The sequence below is a fragment of the Enhydra lutris genome, unplaced genomic scaffold, assembly GCF_002288905.1.
Source record: "Enhydra lutris kenyoni isolate GAN:26980312 unplaced genomic scaffold, ASM228890v2 scaffoldscaffold4, whole genome shotgun sequence".
Classification (NCBI taxonomy): domain Eukaryota; kingdom Metazoa; phylum Chordata; class Mammalia; order Carnivora; family Mustelidae; genus Enhydra; species Enhydra lutris.
This window is the reverse complement of record NW_019154088.1, coordinates 3,598,025-3,622,082: the sequence shown is the minus strand read 5'-3', so window position 1 is coordinate 3,622,082 and position 24,058 is coordinate 3,598,025. Positions and strand designations below refer to the sequence as shown.

At 40.0% G+C, this 24,058-nt stretch overlaps 1 protein-coding gene across 3 annotated transcripts in view; it reads right to left on the bottom strand.

Annotated features, from left to right (window-relative positions):
• Positions 1-24,058, bottom strand: part of LOC111139049 (formin 1) — a 372,768-nt gene that overhangs the window by 178,968 nt on the left and 169,742 nt on the right. For all 3 annotated transcript variants that reach the window (XM_022491166.1, XM_022491174.1, XM_022491184.1), the window contains 2 exons: positions 9,470-10,248; positions 5,078-5,228 (listed from right to left, as the gene is read on the bottom strand). In XM_022491166.1, coding sequence (XP_022346874.1) covers positions 5,078-5,228; positions 9,470-10,248 — 930 coding nt within the window. The remainder of the gene's footprint in view (positions 1-5,077; positions 5,229-9,469; positions 10,249-24,058) is intronic.

Sequence of the window (24,058 nt, the reverse complement as noted above, 5' to 3'; positions counted from 1 at the left end):
AGAATTACAGCTATGATCTTCGCCAAAGTGACCAAATTACAACTGAAGGCTCTTGGCTCCAGGAAATTTCAACAGACTAATGTCTACTGAAGCATCCCAACCCCTCCCCAGCTCACCACCCTCCCCCCAAGTCCTCGGGGAATCATTATCATTTATCATTTATCTCATTACTTCTTAAGAAATATCTATTAAAAAGGCAGAGGGAGAGGAATGATTTTACGTATCTTACAGAGGAGGGAACAAGCCCAGAGATGATTTATGATGCAAAGTGAGATCTTGGCATTTCAAGGGAAGAAGAAGAATGACAGGTCACGCTGCTTTTCTGCAAGTTGGGTGAGCTTGGGAAGCAATGTAAAAGTTGATTAGAGCAGCTACCTCCTCGGCAGGTACCAGGAGGAAGACTCTCAGATGATGAAGGCTGAATCCTGGCTCCATGTCAAGGTGCTGCCCTCCCTTTCCTAGTAACGAATGTAACTTAGAGACCGTATAAGTATGGGCGTATTGACAGTGGAAACTCTGCTTTACAGTGTAAAAGACTATATATAAACCAGTGTAAGATGAATTACCAGATGTCTGCATGTGACATTAAGGAAGTTGTGGAAATCTATAAATCCTGAAAAACAGGAAAGCTCTAGAGATGACCATTTGCAAATAGTTTCAGCCAATGGAGATGCAGACCCTTCAGTGACTCCTCAATGAGCTTGGGGGTCAATGACGTTCAAGAATTTCTTCATAAAACTTTGTCATTCGTTCATAGACTACTATTAATACATAGTTCTAGGAAATGGTTAAAGGAATTTTATCACCATGATTTCATTTTATCCTCATAACAAGCCTCTCCAGGGTTGCTATTCCCCGTTTTATAGAAAAGGAATCTGTGTGGGAAAGTGAAACGACGTGCTCTGAGGTTATCAGGAACCAAAAAAAAAAAGAGAGAGAGAGAGAGAGAGAGAGAGAGAGAGACAGTACTGAGCGTTGGTGGTGTCAAGAGGAGCTGATGTTTTTGGCCCCGGTTCTCAATTCGGCAACTGCTATGTTTGTAGGGGCAGCATGGTTTGAGGTCACAAATGAGGATGGTACATGTCCGAGTATGGGACACAAGTCTGTCTTAGTATTACAGCTAATATTTAAAATGGTTGGTAGAATCAAAGGAAAACAGCTCTCAATTTACATATATTGTTGTTGGAGTTACACACAAACCATCCTTTTTTACAAAAATTAACTAGAAGAATGACTCCAAAACAAAACAAACAAACAAACAAAAAAAAACAACCAAACAAAACCCTGGGATACTTTTCCAATATAGGAACTATTTTGGATTTGCCCAAGTATAACTGTATTTTGTTGATGATTTTTTTTTTTAAGATTTTATTTATTTGACAGAGATCACAAGTGGGCAGAGGCAGGCAGAGAGAGAGAGGAGGTAGCAGTCTCCCCGCGGAGCAGAGAGCCCGATGTGGGACTTGATCCCAGGACCCTGAGATCATGACCTGAGCTGAAGGCAGAGGCTTAACCCACTGAGCCACCCAGGTGCCCCTTGTTGATGATTTTAATAATGACCGCTCTCTTTTATACACGTTGGCTCAGTCACCCCAATAAAATTTGTGACCGTCATCCATGTGACAAATCCATGTTTAAATGAAGGGGAAGTGAAGACATATCTGAGGCTTTTGTACATTGTCTCAAGTGTCTGTTGTTACCGACTTCTTCCCCGTTACTAGTACGCAAACCCAAGAAGTCATGTCCTCTTTCTAGGTCTCGATCTCTCATGTACCAAAATTCACCGTACTGGAAATTCATGTACTGAATTTGCTGACTGGTAAGGTCCCTCCAACTCTCGGATGATAAGATACCATGGAACAGGATCCCTGCCCAGGCTACGAATATACGTATCTGCTTACTGACCGCCACTACCAGTGACAGGAACTTCAGATGGTACTGTAGAAGGTGAACTAGAAACTAGTGTCCACGTTCAGCAGAATCCTGATAATTCTGACAGTTACCTCTGAACGAGGAATGTAGACAGTGCTGAGGAAGGAAGACCAGCTCAGCCGAAGAGGTATTCCACATGTTGGTCTGAACGCTGGCTCAGCCCCTACAGCCAAGGCTCAGAACGCTTGATTTTTAAATTTCCAACATATCCTCCACTCCAGTCATTAGAAACGAGACCCATTTGGCCAGTGTTCTTCCTGCTCACCTTGTGTGGGAATCGTTCTGCGGTTAAGCTGATGAAGTTGCCTTCTGATGCTATGAACTCCCCAGTTCCTCAAAACCTCTGCAGTTTACTTTCACTTTCATTTTAAGAGAGACAACAAAAATCTGGCTAAGGGAAGAGACATCCATCTCCATGTGTGAAACCTGACCACGGGCCTGGAGGGAAGGCTCATAAGGGACAGGCTTAGAGTTCTCTGGCATTGACTCAGCTCCTTTTTTTTTTTTTTTTTTTTTTTTTTTAAACTTAAAATCTCAGCTCCAACATAGGCCACACGCTCATTGAAAACTCCCAACCAGTCTCAGGACAGCAAAGCCCAGTCAATATACAGGTTTGCCTCCACTTCCAGAGGGATGCTGAGACTAAACATATCCGTGGCTTCTACAGGGCGATGGCAACCTCGCTGCTGCTCATTAAGATTAAAGAGTTCAAATGAAGGGTATTTTTTTCCCCTCAGACAGGGAAACAAAATAAACATATCAAACACTAACTGCCTTAGTGGAAATCCTCTGTTGAACAGGCAAACAATTATGAGATAAGAAATAAGAATAAATAACCAAATGCTTTGATGTTTTAAAAACAAATTCTTTGAGGTTTTAAAAATACTCATTCATCAAAACAGAAGTAATTCATTTTATGAGTAAACAACATGTTACCAAGCATCCAGGGGGGAAACAAAATAAAGGAGTAATACCCATCTGAGAAGAAAGAGGGGACAGAAGTTTAATGTAATATTGCGTAAGAAAATATTCAGCAGAGTATCCTGATTAGCCAGTAGAGGCCTCCTAGGAGAGGCAAACTGAGGCTAGCTTTGGAATACAGAGATTCTTCTTTTGCTTTTCAGACAACAGAGGAGTCTTCTGTGTCTATGGATGGCTTTTAATAAGCCAGCTTGGCCAGAGAGCACACTTACTTCTGTCTTGAGTGAATCTCACTGCATGGGAATATATAGCAGCTGAAAAATTCAAATTGTTTCATGCAATATGTCCTCTTAAAGATTTGGTCTGATATTTGATTATTTTTGGTGTCACATCTTTCTCATGAAAACATAATTCCAGGGCACCTGGATGGTTCAGTCGGTTAAGCGGCTGCCTTCAGCTCAGGTCATGATCCCAGGGTCCTGGGATCAAGCCCCACATGGACTCCCTGCTCAGTGGAGAGCCTGCTTCTCCCTCTCTCTCTGCCTGCTGCTCTGCCTACTTGTGATCTCCATCTCTCTGTCAAATAAATTAAGATCTTAAAAAAAAAAAAAAGAAAGAAAGAAAGAAAGAAAGAAAGAAAGAAAGAAAAAACATAATTCCTACACAGTGGAGAGGTAAAAAAAAAAAAAAAAGAAAAAAACCCTCTGATGATGATTTTCATTCATAATTCAAGTCAGTGGGAGAACCTGATTCGATTAACAGAAAACTGCATTCAGGCTTTTGTAATTTTTGCCCCTCTAAGGCACCACTGATTTCCTAATTTCATGTTACTTGAGATAGGAATTGATGGATGAATCCCGTTATATAATTTAAGAATAAGGAGTTGATGCTAATATCATTAAGTGGGACTTTTTTCAAACATTTCTTTCATACCCTCTTAGATTCAATTTCACAACATCTTAGTGGGTCGGGAAGACTCAGGTTTTTATAGAAAAGGAAAGCTATGGCCTAGAGAATAGAGATGAACAGCCCAAGCTCACACGGCAAATCAAGAGCAGAACCCTGGATGTCCTATACCTTCGCTGAAGCACCATCTAAGCTGTTACCAAAACACTAAAGCTGAGAATTCGCAGCAGTAACATCAGCTGCAACAAAATGAGGGTAGCCGTCCTCGGCGGAGGGCTGACTGCGTCCGGCACTGTGCTGAGCACGACAGACCAGTTACCTCACTTAATAACTACTTAGAATAATAAATAATATGACTAGTCATTATCTCAGGTTGCTGGAAGGGGATGGAGGCAAAGAGAGGATGAACTTTGACCGAGGTCCGGCAGCCCGCGTGAGTCTCCGCGGCCACTCGTTCAAGTTCACGTCAACCAGAAGGCCTGGGGAATCTTGAACTTGCCTTCTGATGTATGGCTGGCAGCCTCTGACTTCAAGTCCTCAAGTCTTTGCTCAGAAGTCAGCTTCTCTGTGAGGACTATTCTGTACATTCCACTGAAAACTGGAGCCCCATCCCCACCCTGCCCAAAATCTATCTTCCTTACCCTGCTCTAGCCGGTGGTTTAATGTTTTGTTTCTAACGCTAATTTTTAACATAAGTACCACAGGACAAAGGTCTTTGGGGTTTTCTCACCAATATATCCCAGAGGTTCGGACTGTGCTATCCAATAAAACTTTTATATTGACAATTTTTTTTTCAAATCTGTGCTGTATGGTAGCCACTAGCCACAAAAATAGAACTGAAAAGTGGCGAATGCCACTGAAGAACAGAATTTTTAATTTATCTGATTTATCTAATTATATTAAACAGCCACATGTGGCTAATGGTTACCACACTGGACCCTGTGGGCCTAAAACAAAACCTAGCATAAATATACTCCCTGTAAATGATTTGTTAAATGAATGAATTTATAAATAACTTAATGAGTAAGACATATTTTTCATATGACATACGGCCTACTTTCACTAACGGCAAGTTAAATTTTATATTTTTTCAATAGAATTATAAGCTAAAAAAAAGTCCAGATCAAATTAAGAAAATAGTCTGAAAATTCAGGTAGGACTCACAGCACAAACCCAGATTTCTCAAACTACTGACTCCCTTTTGCCATCCGTGGCTTAAAACCTTCCAAAACATTTCTGGAAAACCGCAAACCAGCAGCACATAATGAATTCTCACATATGACCAAAAAATACAATGAATACTATCATCATTCAGTACCTTTTTGACCTTGTTCTTTTTCTCATAGGTCTCTGACAGAGGTTTTTTCTTCTGCTGAGTTGTGTCTTTGGAGAATAAATACTCAAATTCACTAGGATCCCGAATATCAGGTTCTTCTAAGGAATCCCATAAGGTTGGTGTAGCATTTTGGCTTAAAAGAGAAAAATGACAAGTTAACCATTAAAATCAAAACAGAAGAGAACAGAATATAATGAAATCTCTAGTTCACTTTAAACTCATTTAAGATACAGATATATATATATATATATATATATATATATGTATATGTATATAAAATGTCTGTATGTTTATAAATATATCTCCTTCTAAAAAAAACTTGAAGAACGCCTTTTCATGTTACACTTTCTTTTCTTTAGGTCAAGATATACCACAGAACATCAAAACCAACACCCATTTTCAAAACCGAATGACCACTAGAAACAATCAGAGAGAGAAAGAGAGATCTAGAAAACCATGTGGGAGTGGGACCAGAAATCCTGGGATACACATGAGTGAAGCTATATAAGCTGTTCTTCCCTCAGTCTATGGTGTTTCCAGCATGGGTAAAAATGGGCATCATATAAATGTTGAAAAGATAACCAATTCCGAGATACTGATGGGATAATTCTTAATAAAAATTCTTAAAAAGAAAAAAATTCTATACCTTCTAGTAAGGTAAAGATTAACCCTCTCTTTGGACTTTTTCTTATACTTTTAAAAATTATTTTTAGGATTAGTTCAGGTCAACTCAGGGCAAGACCCATAATAATTTTTGAATAGACTGAGCCCATTTAGAAATACTTGATTTATAACACTCTGCCTTAACAACAGTATTTAACAATGAAACAAATCAAAAATCTTCATTGTACCAGCCTCCACAGGGCTTTCAACTAAAGCAGACATGGGAAGGCTGTACATTTTGTTTCTAGGGTTTTTTGTTTTTTTTTTTCAATCTTCAAAACACAGGGGCACTAGTTGAGAAACAAAGAGAAGAAGATATGGAAAATCAGGTAGAAAAGAACTGCCTCTGAGACCAAACTTGGAAGGGTTACCATCCAGGCTTCCTTCAGCTAGAACACATTTCCCCCCAACTGTCTACTTTCTTATTTTTAAACACTCTTAATATGCATAGACAGAGAAAAAATACAATGTTTCATCTACACATTTATTGTTTTTCAAATATATTATATATGATCCATAATATCTATAACTACCTACCCTTGTTTTAATATGTATTTTCTCCATTATTAAAAACTAAAAGAACTATTATTGTATGGAGAGGTCCACAAAATTTTGGGTTGCAAAAAGGCAATTTTCTTATTCAAAACAGGTGGGAAAACTGAATTCTCAGATCTGTGTGTTCATATTTTCTACATGCCCCACGGAATATAAACATTTTCATCTGTTAGGATTCACTTCTAACTTTTTCATAATATTTGAGCCATTTAAGAGTATATGTGTGACATGTATAACATATGAGAGAATAATGAATGCTTGTGAAATCATCACCCAAGATCTAGAACACTTGCAGCGGAGCATATCCATCCATGTGCTCCTGCCTCAGCTGCCCACCTCTGCCACTCAACTTCCTTTTGAAGCACGAACACTGTTAAGTGCTTATCTCAGCTGCACTCAGGAAGGGGGATCTTGCTAGTAGAAGAGAACCAGGGAATTTTGGAGCATGCAGCCTGTTAAGGGCTGCTGGTCTGGGCTTCATGAAGGTTCTGGGAAGCTGAAGAGAGGGTGTGGAGAAGGAGGTGATATGATGCAAAGGGGGAGTTGTTCAGACCAATCCATCTCCCACCCCCCATCCTCCAACCCCGCACCTGTACCGCTTGCACCCAGCTCCAAGGACTCTGAGCTTAGGTTAGTATGAGTAGACAGCAACTCACTCATATTCTAGAGTAAATTGGCTTTGATAGGTTGAACACTTCATCACCATTTACTACATTGTCTCTATGGGAAAGGCATGTTCAGTAATGAAAAAAAGAATCTTGGAATACTACCTGTCAGTGAGTTGGGGTCAGCAGGCATTTTGTGGGGCAGTAACAAGGCCTCGCTCACAGACCAGCTCATCTGTTATAATGGTCACTTCCTCTCTGACCACTGAACATACAAATCTAGCTCACAAGAAGAGGAAAAGGAAGGTAGAAGAAGAAGGATGAAGGAGAGACTGGAGAGGGAGAAATGTCAGAGGCAGGAGGGAGATGGGGAGGAAGGAGGAGAAGATACTAGAAAATAGATATTTGTTAGGAAGCCAAAAAAGTAGATAGATGAGGATCTCTTTTTCTTTAACAAAATATCTCTTCCCTATTCTAGAAGCCACAAAACAGACACCGAAGAATGCAAAATGGCAAAAGTTAAAAATCCGTTCATGTTAGTAGTGAAAAGCAATCAAGTAGGTAAAAGGCAGTAGATATAAAATGGAAAAAAATCATATTTTACTCCTGGGTCCCCGGAAGACCTAGACCAAAATTTACCATGCATACATTAGACACAGCGCTTACCCTTCTGCTTGGACAGAAAACTAAAATACCATTTCCTCTCTTTTTAAAAAAAACACACCCCAAATAATTTTAGTTCAAAAATGAACACTACACAGAATCTCTACAGCCTTTTAGTTTAAAAGAAATACTCATGCTCTGAGGGTACAAAACCATTTTGAGGGACCCATGATAAGAGACACTAAACGTGTGGTGCAGTGGGAAGCAGCCACCTTGCAGTCCTCGAGCAGGAAACTCAGTACTTCCTCTATTTTTCATTTTGGTCAGAACTGAAGTCCTAACCTTATAATGAAACTAATAAGAGCCCGAGGATGTAATTTTCTTTCTCAAAATGGCCAAATACATAAGGAGGGAAAAAATGATGATTATCTCCAGCTTGACTTGGTCCCACCTTGAACAGTGGGCAAAGGGCCCATATCTCCCAGTGGTACTGTCACACCACTGCTGTGGTCTAGGATATTGGTTGTTTACGGAGTCTTGAGGGGAATGGAGTGGAGGCAGGCTAGTGAGACACAGGTGTGGAACAGTTCCATGTGCTGTCGGAACACACGACCCCAGGGCTGACAGGTGGGATTCATCACTCTGGAATGTCTGTACATTAATTTGAGAACACTAATAAGGGAACACAGATCCATATAAAGATTCTGGGAAACAATTTCTTAGGAAATGTCATCTGAGTTTTGAATGAGACAAAAAGGAATACTAGTACTATAGCTATTTCGGGATCTTCTCTTTTTTTAACCATTCATTTGGGAAATAATAAGTCTTCTGCATTTAAAAAAAATAGTATCAGGATTCTCTACCCATAAACTCCTGGTCCTTATTTTTTGGTTAGGAAAGGAGCCAATAGGAAGCACATAATCAACTTAGTTCACCATATGCGTTGTTTATAGTGATTTCCTCCTATAACGGTTTCCAGTTGCTTTATAATTGTAAATTTCATGTTATGTTGTTTAATATCCTGCCTTCCATATACAAAATGTTAAATTGAAAGATTCACTACCACACACTGATTTGAGGAGTAAGTTCAAAAATGGGTGTTTAAAAATGTGTTCTCTGTTTGCTGTCCTTCACAAACAAATGAACTTCAAATCTAGAGATTATCAAGAAGCAACTCAAGATCTGTCTCACTGTCCTCTTGACAGACTCTGAAATGAGGCAGAAGAAATTAAATTCAAATATGTTTGAATGGAAGTTTCCAACTAACCTATCTTCCTGCTGCATAGACCCAGCTTAACAAGCTGTACAAATGTTAGATGTGTTCTACTGGCACTTTCTCTGAGCAACAGGGTATAAGATGTGAGGGTGTTTAGCAGTCAGGGGAATGAGACTTCAAGCAGAGATTTTCTATTTTTTGACTCCCTTTTGCGCTAAAGAGCTAAGGACTCAGCTATGTCTGGCTCTTCTAATAAAACCTGAAAAATTACACACACCTGGTAAGTCTCCAGATCATAAGGCTGATGATCCCATTGAAAGACAAGAAAGATATTCTAAAAATCTTCAGTGAACCCAGCTATAGGTCCAGGCTCTATGTCCGTCTGTGTGATTACTTGCTACCTATAGGGATGTTCGAAAAAGGCTCTGACTTAGACCAGGGCTCTTCTCTAAGAAGGGTCTGTAAAATGGAACCTTTATCTTAGAGAAGCATCTGACATTGCAGACACTGTTCCTCCCAGCATCAGACTATGGAAAATACAGACAAGACCTGATAGAGATAGACATTCTCCCTCTCAACACTCTAACCTTGTTTATCTAAGGTACTCACTATACTGCATCTGAGAAATGAATGTCACAGTACACAGATATCCAGCTGGTAAGAATAAAACGTCACTTGGGCAAAATCCTGGGAATTCACAACCTGAGAATGGGCCGGGGTTGTTGAGCTCACCTTTTATCACTTATTTGTATTCTAGTCCAGTACAAGGGCTTCATGGGGCAACTCGGTTCAATGGCTGGCTTCCGAGGACACTGGCCAGAAGAAGGGCCAACTCCGAAGAAGAGTCCAGGAGGAGGTGGGGGTGCAAGTCCTGGAGGTGTTGGAGGAGGAGGAGGTGGAGGCCCCCCACTGGTGGGCAGAGCAGGAGAACTGGGAAGTGGTGGTGGAGGAGGAGGTGGGGGAGGAGGGCTGGCACTGGGAGGCAGAGGAGGGGGCGGAGGAGGTGGTGGTCCAGCACTCACAGGTGGTGGCAGCAGAGGTACTGGTGACAAAGGTCCAAGTCCAGGTGGGAGGGGAGGAGGCGGAGGGGGAGGGGCGACTGCTGGGGGTGGCGGTGCAGGAGGCGGAGACGATGCCTTTTGCTGACTTGGTGAGAGGCCTTCCACAGACTGAAGTGGTCCATGGGTGTCTTTGTTGTCATTTGGGGGAGAGAGCTGACTCAAAGAGGAGATAGTCAGCTTTTTGGGTATTATCTGGTTACTTCTGATTGTCTTGCCTTCACCTTCACAGGGTTTGAGAAAAGTCTCTCTGTCTGTCTGGATGCACACATTTCGGTAGGTCTTTGGAGGACAGTCATCGCCCGTGGAGATACACGCATCTTTCATCTCTTCACGTCCTCCTCGCCATCGGTGTTCTGTCTCCCGTTTGAGAGTTTCAATGGTTTCTTCTAGTCTTGCTGTAACCACCGCGTGCTCCCCCCGGATGTGAAATGCCTGGAGTTCAAACTGAGCCTGTAGAATAGCAGTGGGAAAAAAAGTAAAGAATTTATTAAAAAAAAAATAGATATCTGAAATAAAAGTTTCAATACCATCCCTGTGCCACTGCAGCCCAGCCCACATCAACACAGGGAAACACAGAGATGTTCTTTTGAGGATCCGACAGGGTATAAACTTTCACTTTATGAATTTTCCAAAGACTTAAACCATTGGAATAGAAGCATAATTTCATCCAATCTGACCTCATGGGGGAAAATTACCATGGACTAAGGTTTTCAGTAGAACTGCTCCCTAAGAATTTTCACCCTGTTTTGCTATCAAATGCAAAACAAAGTGTTCATAAAAATTTGAGCATGAATATATCTTCTATTACTTTTGCTTTGGGTTTGGAAAAAGAAAACTGTAAGAAAAAAAAAAATTGAGATCCTTCTGGCTATCCTCACAAGTCTCCCTTAGAATACCTCTTCTATGGGACTTCTGGGCCAACACAGCAGAAACCAAAGGTATGAGAAGAAGTTATCACACATGTGTATTTTCTAGAAGTTTCCATATTAAAGCTGTCCCTGATCAATATTTGGGTCTGTTTCATAATTTTTCATAAGATAGTAATAAATAAGCAACACAAATACATAGAAAATGAGAGTTGATTTTCTCACATGTGAACATGGCAGCCTGATGCAACTCCAAAAAACCAGGTAAAATCTGGACACCATCCATTTTATGTATAGCAGAGAGAGTTAGGCACCTGAGCTCTGGATTTATACCACCTGATTTGCATCCCACCTTAGCCACTTGCTAGCTCTACAAACTTGGGCAAGGAACTTTGTGTCTTCACATCTGAGTTTTCCCAAGTGTAAAGGGGATGACTGTGAGCCAGCTCTAGGGTTTTTAGAAAGGTACATGACATCTGAATAATGTTACTACTAGGTACTGCTGCTAATGATAATATTAGAAGACTGACAGATTTACAATCATTCTTTCACATTTCCAAATAATGCCATCTTTGTGGAATGATGGGCACAAAACCAAGAAAAGCTTTAGCAAGTCTGGATAAACAAGGTAGTACAAATACAAAAGTTTACCCAATCTTTCAGAAGTCTACTACCAAATGCCTGAAAGTAATTTCAAGTGTCATTCAACTATGCGATCAAGATAATCAGTGTTTCAACGTCTTGCCCGTCACCATCTCCCCCTCCTGCCCCTGCCCACCTCTACCTACAGCCCAGCCCTAATGTCCACAGAATGGCTTGCCAACATGTCAATTTCATGACAATGACTAGTTCAGTTCTGCCACAACAAACTAACTCTGGCTTCTTGTTCCCAACTAACTTTCTTCCAAGAAGGTTAAGATGACATTGATGAGCCAATAACTTTCTTCAATTTTCAACTTCTTAGTAATAGGAAAAAGTTGTAAAGAAATGTTCCACAGAGAGACTTTCCCTTTATCACACAACTGACCTGTATCTATAGCAAACACCTTGGTCCCATCTCACCCCCTTCCCATCCACCTCATAACCTATGATCTTCTGAAGCCGATGAAGCTGACACATGTACCTATACATTGTTTCAGTGACTCTCTTGCTTAGTGCAGTGGGTAGAGCCCAAATCAGCCAGGTTTAACCTCTCTGGACCTCAGTGTTCTCATAAGTAAAATGCAGATACTAACAGATCCTACCTCATAAGGCAGGTGAGAAGTAGATGAGTTAATATACATAAAACAACAGAGAGAGAAGTGTTTGGAACACAGTAGGTGGCTCATAAGTTTGCTACAATGATTACTGTTTCTTTGTTGCTGTCCCAGATGCCAGTGGCCACATCACCTTGCTTTTAGCTCTCAGCAGGCTCCCTGCACCATACTCTATGCATCTAAAGCAAAGATAAAGATACTTTGTCTTTTTGTTTGTTTTTTTAGAGAGTGCGCCTGTGAGTGGGAGGAGGGGCAGAGGAAGAGGAAGAATCTCAAGCCGACTCCCCACTGAGCAGGGAACCTGATGTGGAGCTCCGTGGAGCTCGATCTCAGGACCCTGAGATCATGACCTGAGCTGCAATTAAGAATCTGATGCTTAACCAACTGAGCCACCCAGGTGCCCCTAAAGGCGAGTTCTTTAATTTGTTCTAGCAGTTGCCCTTTCTCACTGTCTCTTCTTCCCAGCAGAATTTTTAGGGAAAAAACATACAACTCTCACTTGATCTATTTTCTCATCCATTCTCCCTTCAGCAAATCATAATTGACTTCTTCCCCCAGGCCCACGCCCCCAACTCATTGAAATCCTGTGATTTGAGTGTTGCATTTGGTCAGCATTTTGCAGTGATCCTGCCCTCTAGGCTGCATTGTTAGAGTTAGAAATGCCTTGAAATTCTCCAACTTCTACCCACCCCCAATTTCTTCCCACTTCTCAGCTCTCTCCAGACATTCTACAGACTCCTCTCCCTCCATTCATCCCCTAAATGTTGTTCCCCAGGCATCCTGCTTGCCATTTTACCCTTCTCACACTACACAATCTCTCTGAACCATCTTGTGTACTCATAGGGTACAGCAACACCCAACTACTATACACTGTTATTTCCCAAGCAGACCTTAGAGCCATCACTCCAACCACCCTCCTGACTGATCTACCTCCATGTTTAATCAGTACCTCAAACTCAACATGTTCAAACTCATCATGAACTCATCATTGTCAAACCTCAATTTGTTCTTCCTCTGAAATTCCTTCCTGCAGTTAATGGCATCGCCATCTTCCTAGTCATCACATTCAGACACCTGGATGTTATACTGGATTTCTTGCTTTCCCTCTCTCATTCCCAACATACTATTTACCAACAAGCCTCACTAATGTCTCTGATTCATTCTCTTCCTTCCATTCGCAGTGCCTCAACTTTTCAGTTTATCAGTTTATCCAGAGAATGCCAACAACCACCTAATTCTCCTGACCACAGTTTAGCCATACTAGTTCCAGGACAATATTTTAATAAATGCAGATTTTTACTCTTTAATATCTCTTCAATAATTGGCCATTACTTACAGCCTGACACTGAACCTTTTTCAGTGAACACACTTAAGTCTCCTTTGATCTGTTTTCTGTCAGCTTTCTCCTCTTTTGGCTCCTGCCTCTTCCCTAAATAGGCCCTGGCTTCCACACTTGCATAGCATCTTGCCTCTCCCAGGACCATGCTCACTCATGTATCTGGGCCTTTGCAAATGCTGTCTTCTCTCAACACCCCTTCACTCCTGCAAACGCCCGAAGTAAGGGGACAGATCACTAAGCATAGGTTCCATGGATGGCTTCCTCACAATCTGTATACACCGATATGAAGAATTACCATATAAGAAAGAAATACCAAATTTCCATATACTCCATACTGATATGTTGGGATTATAATAAGAAACCCTAATAATCAAAACTTTGGCAAAGCTAGTTTTTAACCCTGTTTTCCTCTCAACCTTCTTCTATTAAGTGCCCTTTCCACTTTGCACGTGGAAACTATGTGCTATTTTTACTCTCCTTTACCTAGAACCACAGCTAGAAAGACTATTAGCGATTTGGGGAATCAAACCCAAAGTAGAACTTTCAGTCAGATAATCATGTACTCCTTCCCGGACAAAGTTTGCCCAAGATCCTGGGAATCTTTATGAAATGTCAAGTCCAGTTCCTTTCAGCCAAAACTACAGAGGAGGATGGGCCACGGGAACATAATCCTTTGAACCCTGGTGACTCTCTTTTCAGGCTCCCTTACATGCACATTGAATGTGACGCTCATACATGGGAGACAAAATAGTTATAAACCTTCCATTTTTTCCTAGGTAAATGATCTTTAGGTCATATGAAGCACTAAGGAATTTCCCTCTCCTGCCCCTCTCTGCTGAAAATCTGTTTTTCTGCATTCATCCCAATATCTCATTTGAAAGGAGACAGGTGCTGAGGTTTGACATCTTTCCAGTCTTCCTCAAGCTTTATCTACCAGATGCCATCCATGTTTTACCCACCTTCCTTTACTCGTAACTTTATTGCTTCTCCTGCTGTCCTTTTTTAAGTGCATCCTCTTCCCATTTGCAATCGCCTACAGTGATCTATATCCATTTCCTTCTAAAGGATTCACATTCACAATCCTTAAGAGAACAATCCCAATTAAACCATTCCAAAAAAAAAAATAAATAAATAAACCATTCCATTTTAATCTTCCTTTTCCGTACTGGCACTACTTTTATTTGTCTCATGTCGTGCTTGTCAGCCTGCTCCCCATTAGAAACACCTAGAGAGCTCTGTAAAAAGTACCGATGAGCAGGACGGACCATCCTCAGATATCTGAGATGGTGTCCTTGCGCTAATATCCTTAAAGCCAGAGAATTCCAAAGGGCATCAAGAGTTGAAATCAACAGCCACTGTCCTTAATCTTTACTCTGCTCCAGGCACGGCTGAGACAGGATGACGTCACAGTACCAGTGCACTTTTTTTGGCAAAGACTTACACTTGGGTCATTTCAGAATGGCCAAAGGAACATGTGTAATTTGGAAAATTACCCTTCCTGATTCTGACCTGTCCCCATAAGGGGAATACCCCTTCATTACTTATATTGAAAATAGTTATTCTGCACAGCAGATAAGTCTAAATTCTTTCCATGATGCCTCATGGCTCCTTAAAACTTGGCCTCTCTCTGCTCACATCTCCAGATACTTCTCTATACTTTCCCCGTGCTGCATCACTACAGAATCAGCATACATTCAACCCCCACATTGCTATGATTTTACATATGCTATTTGTACTACTTAAAACACCTTTTCTCTTCATTTCCACCTAGCAAAAGCCCTGAAGGAAAACTCAGTCAAGTTCAGCTGAACCTTCTGGCTTAAACTTTTCTTGACTCTTCCTGACAAGAATTTTTCTTTGACATTGCTGCCAAAGAACCTGCTAGGTTCACGTCCCATTATAGTCATTTCTGCTTATCTTCTTTGTAAATCTAAAAGCTCCAGGCAGTTGGGGACTGTGCCTTATTCATGTTTGAACTTCCAGAACATTGCACATTGCTTGGCTTGTTAGTGATCCAGAAATGCTTATGGAATTGAATTATTTCCTTAGTTTTAAATGTCAAGACTTCCTTGCGCCCTTACTAGGCACCTGGACTTGCAGCTTCAAAAAATTTTTTTAAAGAGAGGTATGGGTGTTCACTTCCTTTTTGACAGTCCCACGCACAACATAAACTATGAGATTTCATAGCTGCTATTGCCTACAACATTCAAATAAAAAATCCAGGGGTTTGGGGGTTCTTTTTATGTATGGGTATTTCTAAAAGTTGACATTTAATTTTAACAACTCAAAATATTACAGATCAGTGCGCTTTCCACAATGAGCTTAAAAACTGTTCCCGTAAGTATAAAAAACTACCTAGTAGAATTGAACCACATTTGTGATTTTAATCTGATTAGGGACTGGACTCTAGGCTACTTCCCCAGCCTCCTCAGGGGCTGGTCCTTCCTTCCCCTTACCGAATCCTCATTATTTTTTAATATCCTTCACATTACCACTGTTCAGAGATATCATCGAAGGAACACACTGTACTGAAACCCAAGCAACAGAGGGAGACTTTTGCTTGTCTGGTCCCCACAACACGTCTGTCAAAAAGAACGTGGAAAAGTGCCTGCTGATGAAAGACATCGTGATGGTGCCAAGCAATGTGGAAAAATCATCTGTTAGCATTTTGTTGTTACGAACCATCTCTCCCAATGCTGCTGCCAGGACCAGTAAAAATTCAGGTTATCTGCTATACAGCTTGAGTCACTCAACCTTTTCCAGGGACCCTTCCAAATTCTACATTTGAGATGGGAGCAAGCTAGAATATTCCCAGGGACGGCACAGAAGCACAGTGAAGCTTTACCACTTCAGAGAAGTACAGCCTAAGGAGATAGAAGGAGAGAAAGGGGGGCTCAAGGGCATTCAAGTGTCTCAAAGGGTTGGAACTGGGGCCTCAGAGTGCTCAGGTGAAGTGAGAAGACAGTGGTTCTACGGCCCTGTATGTGGGCATCCCGGTTTCCCATTTTGTTTTGGAAAGCTGCACAAAGGCTGCAATAATTCCCCATGTCGCTGGCTTAAACTTGTTACTCTAAAAACAAGTCTCTATTAATAAAAGAACGGCACTGGGCTTGATAAAATTCCCAGAAGTTAACAATAGCTGATTTTAATCAACTATTATCAATACTCTTTTTTGGTTCTTATCAGAAAATAAACCCTATCATGTTACAACTAAGAGGCCATCTCAGGGACACTCAGAAACATGAGGCACATCTGACACAATGATATAATTAGAACTTGCTAGGAGGAATAAATAAAGAGACTGGGCTGGGAAAGGAGTAAAGAGCCATCGAAAGATAAAATGGCACTTAAGATGACTTGGGAGTAAAACCCAACACAGGCGCACTGGATGTCGGGTACGAAGTTAAATTACACATGTGTAAAAATGGCGCCATATCTGGAAATCACCTGCCATGCTGACGTTCAGTCAAGATAAGGAGGGAAAAGAAACCAACGTAAAGCAAGTGTGCTGGACCCTGTGTGAGGCGCCTTCATTTAATCCTTGCAACTCTGTAAGGCAGACCTTCTGGGAGATGTGTTAATTTCATAAGACCCCATGCCTGGAAAAGGGTGACAAAGAAACTTCGATCTGGCTGCCGTTAAATTCACACTCTTTCCACTTTACCATTTTTAAACTGATGGTAGCTAAAATAATAGTATTTCATAATTATGTTTGAAATTGAAGAATAGCGGACACACAATGTGACATTAGTTTCAGGTGTGCAGCATAGTGATTCAACAACATTGTGTGTTAGGCTGTGCTCACCACAAGTGTGTAGCTGCCATCGGTCACCATACAAGGCTTATTACATTACCACTGACTATATTCCCTATGTCATACCTTTCACCCCTCCGATTTGTTTTTTCCATTACTGGAAGCCTGCACCTCCCACTCCCTTTCACCCATTTTACCCATCCCCCCCCCAAACCCTTCCCTCTGGTAACCACAGGTTTGTTCTCTATATTTATAGGACTGTTTGGGTTTTGTTTTGTTTTTTAGATTTGACATATAAATAAAATCACAAGGTATTTATCTTTCTCTGACTTACCGCACTTAGCAAAATGCCTCTAGGTCCATCCATGTTGTCACAAATGCCAAGGTCTAGTTAATTTTTATGGCTGAGTAATATTCCATTGTGTGTGTGTAGTATTTATATGTATGTGTGTGTATATATATACATATATATATGTATATATATGTATATATATATGTCACATCTTCTTTAATCATTCATCTATTGATGGGCACTTGGGATGCTTCCATATCTCTGCCATTAGTTGTTTTTTTTTTTCCCCCTGGTATTTCTATTTTTAATTTTCTAAGGAAACTCCATACTATTTTCCTATACAGGTTGCACCAATTTACATCCTTGCCAACAGTGCACAATGGTTCCTTTTCATCCACATCCTCACCAACACATGTTGTTTCTTGTCTTTTTGATTCTAGTCATTCTGACTGGTGTGAGGCGATAGCCCATTGTGGTTTCGATTTGCATCTTCCTGATGTTGAGCAACTTTTCATGTGTCTGTTGGCTAGCTGTAGGTCTTCTCTGGGAAAATATCTATTTGGGTTCTCTGTTCATTTTTAAGTCAGATTATTTTGGTGTTTTATTTTGGTGTTGAGTTGTGCAAGTTCTTTATATCTATATTTTATATTAACCCTTATTGTATATATCATTTGCAAATATCTTCTTTCATTCAGTACGTTGCCTTTTATTTTATTGATGGTTTCCTTCACTGTGCAGAAGCTTTTTATTTTGGTGGTCCCAGTGGTGTTGCTTTTGTTCCCCTTGTCAAAGGAGTCATATTTAGAAAAGTGTTGCTAAGGCCAATGTCCAAGAGATTACTGTCTATGTTTTCTTTAAGAAGTTTTATGGTTTGGGCACCAGAGTGACTCAGTTGTTAAGCATTTGCCTTTGACTGAGGTCATGATCCCAGGGTCCTGGGATCAAGCCCTGCATCAGGCTCCCTGCTCCCTGCTCCCCCTGCTTGTGTTCCCTCTCTGGCTGTCTCACTCTGTCAAATAAAGAAATAAAATCTTAAAAAAAAAAAAAAAGGAACTTTTATGGTTTCGTGTCTCACATTTAGGTCTTTAAACTATTTTGAATTTATTTTTGATTTTGGTGTAAAAAAGCAGTCCATAATAATTATTGACTAACAACATTACATACTATCTATGGCTTACAATGCATTGGTATTACATTAATGTTTATAGTTATGGCAACAACCTCTGACAAGGCTGGTATCATAACTGTTTTCCAGATGAAGAGGGGCATAGAGACAGTAAGTAAATTGCCCATAAGACAGATTCAAATTCAGACCTTTTCACTTTAGAGCTTTTTTCACCCTATCCCAGATCCTCCGTTATTAATAATCCTTCCCCTTCAATACTCTGAAATCAGAATGCCAACACAAAAATAGATACTTTCTGACAAATGCTTTCCTTAAAATATTTGCCCTCCATCCTTCTGGAAAAGAACTGGAGTCAATGGGTAATAAATCTGAAGGTTTTGGTTCCTAGGTAAGTGGGAAGCACTGGCTGAGGGTCAAAAAATCTGGATTCTGCTTCTGGTTATTACAGTTATTAGCTACTTGTACCTCCAAAATGTTTTACTTCCTGTAATCCACATTTTATTAATACCTAAAATGAGAGATCTAAAATACTTAGTAAATTTTCCTTAGTTCTAAAACGCTGTAATTTTCACACCCAGACTTCATATCTCTTCCTCTCAAAACTTCCTAGACTATAGCTCTGCTCTTGAAACCTTGATAAAGATTTAAAGCACAATATTGTCTAAGCCATATAAAAATAGAGTCCCAACACTCATTATTAATGCAAATGTACATACAAGTTCAAACAGACTCATTAAGGGGCTCTGAAAACACACCAGTGGCTCAGTCTGCTGTTTAGATAAAGTCATATGTTATTTTTGCAATCTGATAGTTATTATGAGGATTCAGGAATATACTTCAAAAATAAACAAATATAACCACAAATCATCATCCAAGGAAGTAGTGGGGAAGTAAAACAGAAAAAGCTTTGAAATCTGGACTGCGGTTCCTACCTGGGACACAAAACAAAACAAAACTTAATTGCAGCCAGAGTGCTTTTGTGGAATCAAAGAACAAAAAATCATTACTCACAGGGAGTTCTGGTAATGTTTTATTTCTAAGTTATTAATATCATTACATGTAGTGTAATTCACAGAATGGACGTGCCTTGGGATATCCATGACAATGATTTTCAGACTTCATTTTTGCAAAAAGTAATTCTAAACCTAATGAGCAAACCCAAGACTGCACATGGTTAGGCAATGAGCCAACATGCTAACTCCTCTATTAAAAGAGAGGAATTGGAATTTTATGTTGTATTATTATCACCACTGGAGTAACAGCTAGTCCAGTAACATATGTATGACCCACTGCAGAGTACCTGAGAGCTTAGAGGTAATAGATGGTAAATCCTGGTCCTCAATGTGGTGACAAACTGAGGTTCTTCAAGTAATTACAGCAATTACTTAAATATTTCCTTCTCAGCTCACACACTGTCTATGAAGGGACACCATCTTATGGCCACTCTATGGCCATCCTATGTCCCAAAGTATCATTTTGGAAACTGTCAAGTGGATTCCTAAGTTATATTTGCCTCAAATACTCCCAAACTGTGTATTTTTTTCTGGAAGTGAGAAGTACCAGGTCACTTAAATAGCATTATCAAGTGGGAGCACATGAGGAGGGGCTAGCTGTTGAGTTCTGTCTGGTACTAAAAGTAAAGGTGACATGCGTAAACTCTGGGATTACGAATTAGAAAAAAACTTTCCACCTCTTTCCCAAAGTCATAGCTCTCTAGTAACAAGAAGAGGACTGGGGAGAGATTGTGACAAATTCCTACTTATGGACTTACTCTTCACGGTCGTGTTATATGAACAAGAGACTGGAAATAAATTTTATCTCACTTATACCTAAGTCTCTCTAGCATCTAATGTTCAAAAAGTTTTAATGAGCACATATAATACATCAGTTCTTGTGAAAAGTGTCAGAGAAATGCAATACTTAAGAAACAACCCATACTTTGAGACATTCTAGCTGAGAAGAGATACTTGCCAGTTTCAATTTTCAAGAAGGTTGAGCTATATGGATTTTATATTTTTATTATTGACACATAACATTTCCCTTGAGAACTGAAGAAAACCAAGGTCCACACCAGTTGCTTTGTCCAGCAAACATATCCCAGGTTATTCATGTTGCTTCTACTACACAGGAATAGTACACCCCAGGCCCACATGTATAACTAACCTCCCTGAATAGCAAGGAGGTATTTGGCTTCCTACATTAACATTTTTGAACAAATGACCAATGATGTGTGCCTAGGCCACAACCACCTTCTCCTTGCCACTTTGAGTCTTCCTAGGGATTAGTCACTTGGTAAATCTGCCATTGAATGGATTTAAAATTATAGGTTAATTGACAAGGAAAACAAACAAGAGGTTTACATGTTTTTCATTAAGACCTGGGCTCTGGCCTAGGACATGTCCTCTAAAGAAGCTAGAAGGGAAATGTCTTAAATTTCCAAAAATTGTTCACCCCAGCCAAAAGGAACACTCATTATACAAGATAGAAGTTGAGATGCCAGAAAAGGGCTCACAAAATTAAGGATAGTCTTCATTCTCTAAGTAATGGACCCAAGGAGAAATATTTTCTCCTATAATTGGAGAGACTGGGTCTTGTAATGGAAAAAACACTAACATAGTGGTCAGAGTGCTTGGATTTAGTTCAGTATAAGACGGCTGTACAACCTCAAGTTTCCTTCTTATCTCTGGCTATTGTCTTCCTCTGTAAAATAAACATGTATAAAAAGATCAGAAGGCTTACACACCAGGTGTTTTGGGATCCATGATTCCTGAACTGAGCAGTTCTGCAAACACTAAGTTGAAATGTTATTTCAAAAGGGTATTTAGCTTAAAAACAACAAGGGCTTTAAGAAATAAAGAAAGTTATACCAAAAAACCACATTTCAATACTAACAGCACATCTAGTACTAAGGTATTTGGCTTTGTTTATGCTTTTCTTTTTGGTTTTTCTGGCAATCGGGAATACAAAGTTTTCAATAACATGTTTTGGGATCTACTCGGATGTTCTGAAGACAAATCTCATTGATTTGGAAAGTTGTGACTCTGCACTGGTCTCTTTCTTTTTTAAAATTAAGTCTTGCACTTATGCATGTAAGTATATTGCTACAGCACAGATACCATATTCAGGTAAGCACAGCCAGAGCTCAGGTTCATCTGCTCTGCGCAGGCAAAACAGTCTGCTATTTGATAACAAGCAAAGAAATGAGCAGGAAAACAGGAGATTTGGGCATTTAAATTTATACTTGGTGCTTTTTGGCAGAGTGATGTGTATGATTACAAATAATTTCAGCCATTCTTAGTTGTTACTAATTCAACTGTAAAAATTCCCTGTGATACATGTTTCAATCTTAGGGATTGTTTTAACTGAATACAAGCTTAGGATTTTAAGAGAAAATTTTTTTAACTCTCCATTTTTAACTATATATTTTATAAAATGTGATTCTTGTGATTTTCTTCTAGTAAAGTAAAAAAAAAGTATTTGGATGTCGTGGCTCATTTAAGACTCTAAATTTAAAACTCCTAAATTCGAATTCATGTTTCTCAAAAAAGCATCTTCATGAAAACATGTGAGAGGACCTTTATGACCTTGGTACAAGCAGAGCTTCTTTTCTTTTCTTTTTTTTTAAATTGAAGTATAATTAACACACAGCATTAATTTCAGGTGTACAATATATTGATTCAACAATTCTGTACATTACTTAGTGTTCGACACAGTAAGTGTACTTTTTTTTTTTTGAAGATTTTATTTATTTATTTGAGAGACAGAGTGAGAGAGAGAACATGAGAGGGGAGACAGAAAGAGAAGCAGACTCCCTGTGACCAGGGAACCCAATGCAGGACTCGATCCCAGGACTCCAGGATCATGACCTGAGCCAAAGGCAGTTGCTTAACCAACTGAGCCACCCAGGCACCCTCAACACAGTAAGTGTACTCTTAATGAGTTCTTAAACATGCCATCAAAAGCACAATCCATCACAAAAATTGATAAATTGGATTTGGGCACAACACTGTTCAAATAAAACACAGGCCTCAGACTGGGAGAAAATTATCTGCAAAATATGTATCTGACAAAGAACTTGTACCCAGAACATAAAAAGAACTCTGTTAAAACAAAAATTAAGGGGTGCCTGGGTGGCTCAGTCAGTTAAGCAGCTGCCTTCGGCTTGGGTCGTCATCCCAGGGTCCTGGGATTGAGCCCCACATCGAGCTCTCTGCTCAGCAGGGAGCCTACTTCTCCCTTTGCCTCTGCCTGCCTCTTTGTTTACTTGGGCTCTCTGTCTCTCTGTCAAATAAATAAAATCTTTAAAAAAATTAAAAAATAACCTCTCCCTTTCAAAACAGGTAAATGATTCAAACAGACAGCTCCTGAAAGAACATATATGGATAACATTTAAGCACATAAAAAAGATGCTCGATATCCCTTAACCAAACCACAATGAGAAAGCACTACATATTTATCGAAAGGGAAGCAGGGGAGAAAGGAAAACTGACCCATCTGACAATACCAAGGGCTGGGGAGGATGTGGAGCAACTGGAACTCTCCTAGGTGACAAATGGGAATGTAAAATGGCACCACTAGTTGACAAAACAATTTGGCTGTTTCTTATAAAGCTAAATACACACTTGCCATGTGATCCAACAATCCCACTTCTAAGTATTTGCCCAAATGAAATAAAACATGTTAACATGAAAATCCACACACATACATTTTCAGCAGTTTTATTAATAATCACACACGACAGTTAATTTTGTGTGTCAACTTGACTGGGCCACTGGGCACCCAGTTATTTGGTCAAACATTATTCAAGGTGTTCTTTGAGAGTGTTTTTAGAGGAGATTAACACCTGTATCAATCAGTAGACTCAGTAATGCAGATTGCTCTTCCTAATGGAGGTGGGTACCATCCAATCAGTTGAAGACCTGAATGGAACAAAAGGGTTCACCCTCCTGCTAAGAAAAAACTCCTCCTGCCTAACTTCCTTCGAACAGAGACATTAGTCTCTTCCTGACTTGGAATGGAATCATCAACACGGTCTCCTCCTAGGTCTCAAGATCTGGGGCTTTCGGGCTAGAACTCTGGCACCCACTCTCCTGAGTCTCTAGTGTGTCAACTCACCTTGGAGATCTTGGGACTTGTCAGGCTCCATAACTGCATGAGCCATTCCTTAAAAGAAATTTCTCTCTCTACACACACACACACACATACACACACACACACACACACACACGCACACATACCCTATTAGGTTTTTTTTTGTTTTTGTTTTGTTTTTGTTTTTGTGGAAGACCCTAGTACACTGCCAAAACTGGAAGCCACCCAAATGTTCTTCAACTGGGAAAGGATAAACAAATAGTGGTATATGCACAAAGGTAAAATCTAATTAGAAATAAAAAGGAATGGACTACTATTAGCTGCAACAATATGGATGAATCTCAAATGTGTTAAGAAGCTGGACTCAAAAGGCCACATACTATACGATTCCATTCATATCACATTCTGGGAAAGTCAAAGCTATAGGGACAGAAAAAGCAAGAATGGTTGCCAGGCTTGAGGTCAGGAGAGAGGATGTCTTCCAAGGGACACAGAGGAATTTTTTATGGTGATGGAATGTTCCATGTCTTGACTGT